This window comes from Palaemon carinicauda, chromosome 1 (genome assembly GCF_036898095.1).
Source record: "Palaemon carinicauda isolate YSFRI2023 chromosome 1, ASM3689809v2, whole genome shotgun sequence".
In the NCBI taxonomy this organism is placed as follows: domain Eukaryota; kingdom Metazoa; phylum Arthropoda; class Malacostraca; order Decapoda; family Palaemonidae; genus Palaemon; species Palaemon carinicauda.
The window spans coordinates 55,390,976-55,403,957 of record NC_090725.1 but is presented as its reverse complement, the minus strand read 5'-3'; the positions used below and the strand labels follow the sequence as shown (position 1 = coordinate 55,403,957).

Below are 12,982 nucleotides of genomic sequence, written 5' to 3'. Positions count from 1 at the left end.
GTATCCTGAGCTATATTGGTAAAGTTTGTGATACTGTTCCTTATCACCTGTGCTTCTCTATAGAGTGTCTGTATGATGTCCTCTTAATCTCTGACTCTGCATCATAGAATGAACCATGATTTCCTCCAATGGCTCTGGGGAATAACGAACAGCTGTCTTCCTGTGGCAAGGTATTGAGGATATTTTCTTTTAGCCACTTTCTATTTAATGTAGGTACGTGATTTTCCAAGCCTTTTGTATCAAGCATAATGACATATGTGTTTTTGATAATATTCCGTAAGTAGCTATGCTTAGTTCTGTGTTTGGACTTCAATATGGTTAAACAGTTTTAGCAGATTGCACGCTGTAGCAAAGGTTCTTTGAGGTCTGTTCTGCTTCCACTGTTGCTGGATTCTTGCTGTCCATGGAAAACATGCTTTGTCCAGCAGGTTTTGTGGTACCGATCATCAATTGAATACACATCCCGTGGTGCAATGCATGTGTTCAGTCTTGTTTTCATTGTGACATTATTAGATTTTTCAACAGCTTTTTAAAGAAATTTCACAGTGTTCACTGTCCTTTCCTGATAGTGCTCTTCATCATTACGTTTATGACAGAAGAAATATTGTTCCTGATGCAGTAGACATGTAAAGGATCTCATGGATGGTGTGCCAAAGGGTGATGGGTTTTATTCATCCATTTCAGTATTTCCTCTTCTCCATTAATGTTTTTTGGGAGTGTGACGGTCAGTAGCTAATGCATGTGCCTGACGGTCTCCAGCATGTTGAATTTGGTCTTTGTTAATTACATTTGCATAGAAACTACGATGACAGAATTGCCTGATTAGTACGGAGTGTGTTCTTGGTACAGCTTTGCAGTCTGCATTGAACTTCACCATAGTTACCATCATGCTCACTAGCTCTCTCTTCTACTATGCTCAAAACTCACAGGTAAGAGTCTATCTAGGGATGTTACACCAACTCTTCCTTTTCACATCAGACTTGCATTGATTCTGTCTACAGAGAGTTGATCTCATGTTACTGAATTTGTTGGAAGAGATATGATTAAATGAAAGGTGAAAAATATCGGAGATTATGTAAACTCATAAAAAGACCTTCAAAATATGATTGTTAGAAGGTTTCTTATCACAAAGATTTTCTAATTGACAGTGTTCACTGTACTACATACAGGTACTTGTAGGTGTCATACTTGATTGCAAACTTATATCTTATTAACATATTCAGTCTTATTCAAAACCTCTAGAAGATGGTATTCATTCTTTTTTCAAGAATTTTGGGCACATCTATTCTAAAGGAATGATTTCATACCTTTATTCTACTATGTTTTGAATATTGTTTTTCTGTCTGGTCTTTAGCAGCTGACGTTCATCTTACATTTGTGACAAGAACTTGCAGTCGATTGAATTCCTTATCCCTGGTCTGTGTATTAATCTCGGCTACCGTTGTTCTATTAGCTCAATGAACAATTCTGTATATTGTTCGGGATTTTGATTATCCTTGCCATTCAGATCTTCCCACACTATACACTCTACCACACAACGTCAGATATGAAGGACATACTAATAGCTTTGCCTTTTATTAAAAGGGTCAATGATCCAGAGCATTCTAGAGGTTTTTCTTGCCATATACTGTTGCTGAACTGGTGGAACTCAAGAATTTCACACTATAGTAAATTCTTTTTAATGAGGCGCATTTGCACTGACTCGCAGAGATGTCATTTTAGCTCGGAAAAGTTTCCTAATCGCTGATTGGTTGGACAAAATAATTCTAACTAATCAGCCAGCTAAAAGGGTACCCCTGCAAGTCGGTGCAAATGCGCCTCATTAAAAAAAATGAGTATAGCTACAAATTCTTTTTAAAAGAGCAGGATGACATCAGTGTAGTTTCAAAGTTTATATACTACTGATTTACTGAACATTGCTATTTATTTATTTCCCTTTTTCCATATACCTTTATCGGTTTATTCTTTTACTTCTTTGTTTCGTCCCTGAACTGGACTGGATTTCGTATATATATAATTTTCCTTGTAGTAAATAGAATATTTATGAGGGGTATTGAACCTTTGCTAAGATTGCTATTCATCTATATACTTTGTTTATACCCCTTTTTAGTTTACTTCTTAATTCTCCATTTCGTCTCCACACTGGGCTGAGTTTAAATTTGTTTTATGATAATAATAATAATAATAATAATAATAATAATAATAATAATAATAATAATAATAATAATAATAATAAAGTGAGAAAATGCTTATGCTAAATAACTTTTGCTGAGCCCATTTTCTGTTACAACAAGAATGGTAAAAAAAAGAAACAATCGTTTCATTCAATTCATGATTATAATTCATTTCATATGGTCACAAAAATATGTTGCAATTTCCATATTCCTAATAAGGAAATGTCTAATGAAACTACATGTTTGAGGGTAAAAAATTTAAGAAAATTCAAATTGTGATGACTGGATATCAATGTAAGTTACAAATAGGCCTAAGTGAAAAAAATATTTAATTCAAGGGTTTTATTCTTTGATAAATGACCTTTTCAGTTAAATTAATCCAAGTCAAAGATTACAGTGAAAAGGATATTCCATGAAAATGAGTGTCCAGAATTGGAACTCAGCAACTCGTTTTATCAGTCAGTGTAACTGTAGGACCATCTACATGGTTAGCAGTTGAAGGGGTCAATTCGAAAGTATATTCTGTGCAGGAACTCAAGCCATCAACAAGCTGTTCCATTTCATGAGGCAAAGAACCTCCTGGAGTAGGAGGCTCGATCGTCAGGGAACCATCGTTCCAGGAAAGTTCGTATTTGTGGACGCATCGTCCATTAATCTCTGGTTCGAACCACTTCAAGTTGATGGAAGTCGTCGTCTTTCCATCAACTCTGAAGTTCTGAGGAGCACCACTGACTTCAACATCCGTTGTAGCCTCGATGCTGTCCCATTCACTGTGTAATCCATCAGGGGATGAAGCCATGATTTTTATGATGTATTTCGTGCAGGCATCCAGTTTGTCAAAAGTGTGTTCTTTGATATGGCCCACTACTAGTGACCTCGAAGTGAGTGATTGGTGGTCACCATTATCGGCCTTCGCGATGTCTAACCCGATATGAGCTGCACACTGTGGATGCTCAACTGGATCGTCATATTGAATAGTGATTGAGTGAGCTGTTATTTTCACTGTTTTTAGGTTTGCTGGTGCACTCGGTGCTGGAAAGGTAGTGAAAACCAAGTAGTAAATTTGTAGGGGAAATTCATGATTTAGCTACATCAGTTGATAAGATGTTTGAGCTATTTTAATGATAATGGAGAGAGTGATATCAAAGGAATATTCAATTACTGCTATCGTCTTCCATGTATAGTTTATAGATTTTATGATTTGGACAAGTAATTTCACATCACTATCTCTATTTAATATATGATATCAAACAATGTAATTTTCACCCATTCCTTCTTTAATATATCTATAAAAAAGGAGTAAAAAATTAAGGACACTTATATTTTAAAGTTTATAACAACCAGTCAAAATCAATTTTAGTTAGTGAAGTGGTACAGAAAGCGAAACTATCAAAAATGAAATATTATTTGTCCCTAAAGTCATGTTCTATAAAAGGGAAAGACATTCTTAATGAGGTCTATGCTATAACTTACCTACATCCAACGTCTTGGCGACAGACATTATCTTTTCACTGATAACACCAGATGGCGTGACTGTGCTGACAGAGACATGGTAGACTAAGCACTCAAGGAGGTCAGAAAACGTTGTCTGTGTGTCTATCAAGTCTTTGCAGTCCTCAACTGCGTCCTAGAAAATGTATACAAATTTAAATTTGAATCGGAAGTGCTGTTTCTCAAGAGTAATATAGTAATTAAAAAAAAAAAAACTGGTTACGTGTGTGCATGCACACAGTTTAAGAGCGGATAGCATAAAAATACTTTCAAAGTTCTATCACTTTAAAAACAATTCTTTCTTTCCAGTAGCTTCATAAAAGGGCAATTCTAAGACCGAGTAAGACTACTACTTTCATAAAGAATGTAGAAGATAGTTTCTCATTAGAATTGAAAATATATCTTGCATTTATAGAAATGAGGCTTCTCATAAGTAAGTTATTATTTCAGAAAAAAATAAGCATAAAAAGTCTTATCAGTAATCATTAGTAATGGATAAAAAATAATATCAACGACTGAATATTACAGATTACTGTACTCTTTTTTTGGCGGACGGTTAATGAACGATAAAAATATCATACATCAAGTTGGCCTGCTTTGAGGAATGACTCACAATATTACTTGGCAAGGTAAACATTAGAAATTTTTTTAACTTAACCCAACTGTCTGGTCAATAAGAATTCATACCCAGATATAGTATGCAAATATATTGGAATACAATTGTGAAAATATATTCTGTTAGGCAACTGCAAATATTTTTTTTTCTGTGTATAATTTCTTCAAACATTATTTTTACCTTTTAGAATCATGTAATGGAAGACATCTATGTCTAAAGGATTAAAAAAGAAATAATTTTCCTTCCAAATTTACAATTATATCCTGTCTTAAAACTTACGTAGTCATTGTAATGGCAGATTTTGTAGTGATCAACGCATGTGTCCACAGAACTCCAGGCTGCGTCCATAGTAGTTGTAGTAACTTTATCTAAATTCACAAATTCTACAGGTATGGGATCTGGTGGCATAGAAGAAGAATATTTTAGTCTATTTGTGAAATGAATAGATTACATAGAGATGATTGAGAAATGTAATATATTCTGAGATCTTGCCGAGTTTCATAATTGGAAATATTTGAAATATTTAGGCAATGAATGAAAAGAAAATTAAAGTTGATTCTTTCTAGCATTTTTACAAAAGAAAAAAAAAAGAAAATGATATGCAGAAAAATATAAGTTGATTATTATTAGTATTTTTATAGCAGAAAAATGAAAATAATATGCAAGGAATATTTCATTATAGTTGCAAATAATATCCTTATGAAACAAATCATGCCGACAACTATAGAAATTTAGAAATATAGTTATTCAATGTGAAATTCTAGCTGATGTAGCATAGATAAAAAATCTTCAGGCCTTTGAAGAATATAAGCAAAATAAAGTATTACAAATTTAAGGACAAATCAAAGGAACAAGAAGAAAGGTAATTTACAGCTGAAAAACAGATGGTTTCTGTCACAAAAGGAGAAGCGAAAGATCCTTAATTTTCTGGCGGTACATTCCCTTCAAAAGTCACCTTAATTGTTCATAAAAACGCTCAACTCACCCATTAACTTTCCCCTTCTGTATTTTAATCTTTAATATTTTCTTGAATTATTTGTCTTTTGTGACTTCAGTTATTAAAAACGAAGCAATAAACTAATCCTTATTTTCTATAGTGACTACTTTATTTCGTCTCAACTTAGCTAAGCCAAAAGCGTGAGTTATATAATATTTAGATATTTAGTATAAAATAGGCTTACCATAACTGAGTTAAACTATTAAAAAATTCTGGCAAAATTTATTCTAAGATTTTTACCGTATTAAAAACTGTTATATTGACGTAAACTAGTGATATTACGGTCACCAACCCGTAAAAGATAATAACAAAGTAAGGTGAAATTACGATCGCCTGTATTTTACTGAAATACGGTTAAGAACAATATATTTTTACGGAGAAATTCCGATAAAGATTACGATTTTTTTTCTAACAGTGTATGAAAGTCTTTGTTAATAAAAAGGAATATCATTCACATACCCGTTTCCAATGTCTCCTTGTCTTCTCTGGCATAAGGACCCAGGGTGCCAGAAAAACCTCTGGGGTACACTTTGAAGGTATAATTCGTACAGCCCTCAAGAGGCTTTTCCTCGAAGTAATGCTTCTGTGGTACGATACCAACGTTTACCGGTGATGTGTAGGTTCTATGTGATATTTCTTTCAAATAGGAGCCATGGCTGATCTCTGTTGTCACGACATACCTAAAATATATATATAGTGATACTTTAAAAAGCAAAATATTTCTTTAAGTTAACTGCGCCCTTAGTAATTTCCTGTAAAAATGGTAAATTCCTGGAATAAATTTTGGCAGGTATTTATCGTTTTAACATTGGAGATATTGACGTTAAGGAGTGATGCTACGGTCACCAACCCGGGAAGGATAATAACAAAGTAGGTAACAATTACGGTCGTATGTATTTTACGGCTGAGAACAATATGATTTTACGGAGAATTTCTGTTTAAATGGCGTTTTTTTACCAGTGTGCAAAAGCAAAATACTTCTTATGATTAACTACAAAAGAAAAATATCTCTTACGGTAAACTGCAAAAGCAAAATATTTCTTATGGTTAACTACAAAAACAAATTATTTCTTATATTCAACTGCAAAAGCAAAACATTTCTTACGGCTTACTGAAAAAATACAATAGTTCTTCAACTGCAATTAACAAAATATTTTAGTTAACTGTAGAAGCAAAAAATTTCTTATAGTTAACTACAAAGATAAAATATTTCTTATAGTTACCTGCAAAGGGAAAATATTTCATATGGGTAACCGCAAAAGCAAAATATTTCTTATTTTTAACCGCAAAAACAAAATATTTTTTTATGGCTAACAGCTAAAACAAAATATTTCTTATGATTAACCATAAAAGCAGAATATTTCTCATGGTTAACCGCAAAAGCAAAACATTTCTTATGGTTAGCTGCAAAAGCAAAATATTTCTTACGAATAAATGCAATCATTCCATAGGTGGTAGCTTAAAATTTATGAAATAAACCAATTCCAGTCAATGCATGCACAGACTTACACACTTACCCAGGCACGAATAGGCGAAGGGATTTCGATACCTCACTACCAACCTCTAGAAAGTGTGATTAGCCAATATAGACTTTTGTCTGAGTCGTAGGGACCTTGGCTTATATTTAGAAGGTCGTGGGTTGTTCATGACTTACACCCATAAAAACACCAAACTATAAACGGGTACCAATACTTTTGGGGTATATAAAATGGGCAAGTATCTAGATACCTCACCCATTAGGACTCGCTGAGATTCCATAAAACTTTACCTTACTTGGAACTAAAGCATATAGGGAATACACACACACAAACACACACACAACACACACATACATACATTTGTATATATATATATATATATATATATATATATATATATTTATATATTTATATATATATATATATATATTGATATATATATATATATATATATATATATATATATATATATATATATATATACATACTATAGATTATATATACATGGATATATATGTTTAAAGCGAGTGCATACACACAGGTATACGTAATTGCTATTAGCTTAGAAATAGGCTGACTTACGTCTCTACACAAAGAGCATGATCTAGTGGATCCCACCAAGTCAAACTTGCTGAATCATAAGTTTCCATTTCCACTTGCAGGTCCACTGGCATCCCTGGCACTGAAGTGATAAAGACCACAATGAATCTATATAAACAGAATACTTGTCTTTAAAATTCAATCAAGTGATTTAAAAAAAAAAGATTTAATTATGAGGATAATTGACTTATGTGGTGCGTGTTACAGTATCTTTAAATGGCCGATGCGGTAACGTCTCTGACTGGTGAACACCAGACTGGGGTTCGAGTCCCGCTCAAACTTGGGGAGTTTGGGAGATCCGATAGGTCTATCTGCTGAGTTATCAGCAGCCATTGGCTGGCCCTCCTTGGGAGGAGAGGGGGCTTCGGCGCTGATCATATGAATATATGGTCAGTTTCTAGGTTATTGTCCTACTCGATAGGACAACGCCACTGTTCCTTGCCTCTGCCATTCATGAGCGACCTTTAAACCTTTTAACAATGGAATGAAGTAGAACTTACCTCCTTCCTTTGTATTGACCTCGATGGTCAATGTCTCTCTGCTAATATCCCCCTCTAAATCAATAGGGGTGATTTGAACCTCATATCTGGCACATGCTTCAATATTCTCAAAATCAAAAGTAGTTTCCTTGGTTGTATTGCATCGGACGGGGTCAGAAAATCCGATGGCTTTTAGACACACCTATTGGAATACAAGGTCTAAGGTTAGTGATAATTCAATTGATAATAGTGATAACATCTAATTTTTTGGCATTTTGTTGCAGAATCACTTTAAATTAGACAAAATTATTTTCCCAGCTAGGATGTTAATGAATGCTACTTACAACTAAGTTTTTAATTTTATACTGGTATGCACTTCTTCACTCACCCATTTGTGTGTATCGATTACACAGGCATTTATATATATGTATATATATACATATACATATATATATATATATATATACATACATATATATATATATATATATATATATATATATATATATATATATATATATATATATATATATATATATATGTATATATATATATATATATATATATATATATATATATATACATATATATATACACATATACATTTTACCTATATATATATGTATATATATATATATATATATATATATATATATATACAGTCTACTCTTCTTTTTTGCCAATTCTCAAAACTTGGATTAACCAATTGATACCATTTTAAAAAAGCATATGTGGGAAATTCACCTATGCGCAGGGCGCTAATCTCTTGGCAAGAATTTAGAAGCGAACCATCTATCCATTCATTTGATCATGTGGTCAACAACTGCATCAAATCCTCATCTTTTATTCCTAGCATCTAGATACCAGTGCTGCGTCTTATGCCATCCTTACTACATTATTGTGTAATTTGAAACCATGGCCTTTAAAGGCATTGCAAATGAAGTGGAAGTTGTAAAAATGGCTGAAAGAGCTCGGCACATGTCCTTCATAGGTAAGGGGGATATTCGCCATTTAATTTACATAGACATGTCTTTTACTGATGGTTATCACAAGAGTGGAAAAAGCTAGTCTTATGTTTGGGAGATTTACAGGAGTAGAAAGGAGATATTAACAAGTATCACTTCTGATCCTTCCACATTCAAAGTCAGAGGAGGCCTTGAATTTATGGATTGAGGAAATGGATAATAATAGACTTACATGTTTTATGTAGGACGACCATTTATCGAGCATTATGGGTTTAGGTTCTTGTAAATCAATAAAAGTACCATGAGCAACATGTAAGGGATGATTGGATAAATTGAATAAAAGTTTATAATTTGAATAATAAAAGAGAACGGAAGGAATGGCATTTCCTTCTCAAAGTCACATTTTCCCACTTTCTTCTCAACCCATATATCTATAAACCTTTTCTTCGACCAAATAATAGTAAAATCTACTTTCCTCAACACTGTATCCAAGAAATTGGCCTCCAAACTGCTCTTAACTAATACACAACTAATCATACTTACAGTTTTCTCTTTCCCAAGAATATGTATTCATTTTCAAAAAATAAGACTTCTTTTTAAATAAATTCTTCCCAGGACTCTTTCGGTGACGTCTACAATTTTTACAATTGCATCTCTTTCTTCATCATCTATTTTTACATTCAATCTCCTCGGTCATCACCCTTTTATAATATCCAAACTAAACTCTCAAAGAAAGATTATCTTTCACTTTCAGAGTATTCCATTTCTGAGTTGTATACAGCTACTATCACAATTGTTACTCAGCCTTACTCATGAAGTAATTAGAATAACACATATATAATTTTACCCCTGGCTCAAAAATCCTCAAGAAAATACAATCACTGGCATTTCGCTAGTACGTCACCTTTCACGTAGCCACAGATACAATCACTCTTTATCCTTCCTATTTCTGAACAAACTGCCCTTTCTTCTTGAACATAAATTCTATCATATGTTTTTTTCATTTGGACCACATATAAACCCTCTGAAAAACATAAGCCCAAGTATCAGAATTTTCCGTTTGTTTTTAAAACTACAATACAGGTAAAGAGTGGCATACCATATAGAAATGTGACCGCCATTGGCCTCAAGGAATGAGATACTTCAACCTACCGAGAGGTACACATTCCTTAACTGAACGTGCCTCTGCCTTTAGGTACACTACATCTTCACTCACCCTCTGGCCTTCTTTGGGCAGCAAAGTCCAGATTGTAACAATTATGAACACCAAGCTAGTAGTCCTCAGTAACGAGACTGACTTGACATATGTCATTTCCCATTTCCCATTTGCAATTAAAATATCGTTTTCCACCCTTTAAGGGGTCGCAAATATCATATTAGGCATGTTTCTCCGTAAAACACATATCCCCCCAAACACACTCACACACATATACATATATATATTATGTAAAAATATGTACATGATGTATATACATACACACACATATATATATATATATATATATATATATATACATACATATATATATATATATATATATATATATATATATATATATATATATATATATATATATATTGTTGCATATAAAAAAGGAAATCTGTGTCACTCTGTGGTATGGGTGACAGAATACTGCCACCGAACGTCTTGCTCGTCGTAAGCGCAACTAAAAGAACAAACAGCTGCTGCCTTACAGTTTGGTATTTAGCCAAAGGAAATCAGTTGTTTCTACACTAAAGTCAGCTGCAGAAGGAGTAATTCTTATATCATTACAATCATTTGAAAAAAATACTTGTACATGTTCACTCTTATAACTGAATTACCTGGAATAAACTGATGCAATTTGCATCCGTAGGAGTCCAGGAAACTGTGACTGTAGTTTCGGTGACGTCTACAATCCTGCCGCCTACAGGTGATCCAGGCTCTGAGAACGAGTTTATAGGTTTTTATTACGTAGGAGAATTGGCACAGGGATTTCCCTTTTGACTTTAACAAAAGGTCAGGTATATATGCTAAATTTGTGATGGTTATGCCATTAATATATGCTTCATATACTTACAGAGTGGCAAGATTGAGTTGTGCCTTTTACAAAAAGAGAAAAAAAGGATCATGTGCTGTTTTATTTTCATAAGTCACCGGATATACAATAATAGCCAGGTTCACAATGTTTAGTCTTTAACTTAATTAAGATTATTAGGAGAGTATGAAAACCATACATTTTTGGTAACCCTATAGTACAAACAATAAGAAAATAAATGTTTCCATTAACCCTGAGTCCCATATAACCACCAACTTGGATTTTATAGAATAGTTGCTGTGAAAAATGTTTTTATCAATATCTGAGTTTAAAGAATATCCTCATGTCTTTATCATATTTTGGCAGATCGAAAGCTGCATGAAGACTGTGTCAAAGGAATCAGTAGAGATATCAAGCTATGGGCAGGAATAGATAAGGAAAACAACAAGAAAACCACAGCAAAACTCCAAGAGAAAACTGTGGATCTAAAAGAGACCAAGGACTTGTATGGCAAACTTATAGCCTTGGTCAGGGCCAGCAGAGACAACCAGAAAGAGGCCATTAGGAGGCACGAATTCACTCTGACACCAAGACCCCTTTTGTTCCAGTTGGTATAATCCTACTATGCCAGGACAAATCGAAAGGTGATCCAACTCCTCAGTAAGCTGGCAAAATACCTTAGGAATACTTTATACACAATTGGAAACCGTTTCCAAAGTGTGTACTGTATCTATAGTGGCCAGAATTGAAAAAAATAAATACTTTATAAGTCTTGATACTAGAGTAGATAGTCGATACATCCATTTGCTCATCAAGAAAGACATGAATAGATTTTGACTTTAGCATATATATTCCGGTTCAAATAAGATTTTTATACTTATATAGCTTTGAGTCCTGATAAAGAAATAAACATTTGATTCATCGACTCAGTCATCAAGAGACATAAGTAGATTTTGAGGCTAACATATTCATGTTACTATTATTAAACAAACCAACCTATCTCCATCAGAATGGCAAATTTCTAAGTTATGAGAGCCAACATTTCACGATATTGGCCACAAAAATTATAGAAATGATGTGACGGTCTATTTGCTACATCCAAAGAATCCACCAAGACTTAACTCCAATTCCATGTGCAGCAAATATTAATACTAGATCTGAGGTATTATACGTAATTACCTAGACAATCTACTATATGTCACTGAGAGTGGTGAAAATGGGTAAAGGGGGTGGAAAAGAAGTTATAGACTGCAGGTGACTTGAGCGTTCCTGTTTTGGTTGCCCTATAATAGATTCTAGACGGTGTTAAGAATGTCAAGAGATTGGGCTTCTACCTGTCAACAAAAATGGGGAAGGATAGAAGTGGCAAACATATGCCCCGTGGTAGTGGAACTAATGGATAATACACATAAGGTACTCTTAGCAAGTTCATAAATCCATGGTTTTCAAAGATGGCCCACCATGTAAGAAAAGTGATACTAGTAGCTCAGGAGAGTATAGCCCCATCCCCATACGAGGAAGAGAGGACCCCAATATGCTCCCAAAACCCTGCCCTGAAGCTAGTGGTTGAGGGAGAGACAATGAAGGAATAAGTAAGACGGCCCCATATCTGTTTCCATAGGATGTCTGGGAGTGCTTTGTTTAAAAATTTATAATGAGTAGTCTGCAGACTTCGTTGGCCGGAGACATCAGTTGAGCATGGATGAAAATGCCCTTGGTTATGCCAGGCAACAGCTAATTACATACTTCATGTAAGTTGAACCAGCAGTTATGCGAGGAAAGAGGCATATGTAACAGCATGCACTGGCTTTTTTTCTTGAATGTGTAATAAAAAAATACAGTAACTGACGTCCTCAGTAAGCAGTAATGAAGCATGTCTAGATGTCTTTCCTATGTCCAAGAATGATTGAAAACAACAATAGGAGGGTCTTATTTCGAATCTTACTTAAAGACTTCAATGATTCCCCCTTTGCTTCATAAAAGACGCTAAGGCTTGATCCTACGAAATTGTAATTACATTTATAATGCTGGTAATTTTATATAAGTAAATTTATTATATTTTATGATTTATATGTGTAACAGAACTCTACTTTATTATTATTATTATTATTATTATTATTATTATTATTATTATTATTATTATTAATTGCTAAGCAACAACCCT

General features: G+C 33.8%; 1 protein-coding gene across 1 annotated transcript in view; it reads right to left on the bottom strand.

The window, feature by feature from the left end:
• Window positions 1-2,318: 2,318 nt before the first annotated feature.
• Window positions 2,319-12,982, bottom strand: part of LOC137648366 (von Willebrand factor A domain-containing protein 7-like) — a 61,956-nt gene continuing 51,292 nt past the window's right edge. The window contains exons 21-27 of the mRNA XM_068381296.1: window positions 10,625-10,725; window positions 7,857-8,037; window positions 7,339-7,438; window positions 5,738-5,958; window positions 4,561-4,679; window positions 3,648-3,801; window positions 2,319-3,206 (exon numbers count right to left, since the gene is read on the bottom strand). Coding sequence (XP_068237397.1) covers window positions 2,614-3,206; window positions 3,648-3,801; window positions 4,561-4,679; window positions 5,738-5,958; window positions 7,339-7,438; window positions 7,857-8,037; window positions 10,625-10,725 — 1,469 coding nt within the window. The 3' untranslated portion in view covers window positions 2,319-2,613. The remainder of the gene's footprint in view (window positions 3,207-3,647; window positions 3,802-4,560; window positions 4,680-5,737; window positions 5,959-7,338; window positions 7,439-7,856; window positions 8,038-10,624; window positions 10,726-12,982) is intronic.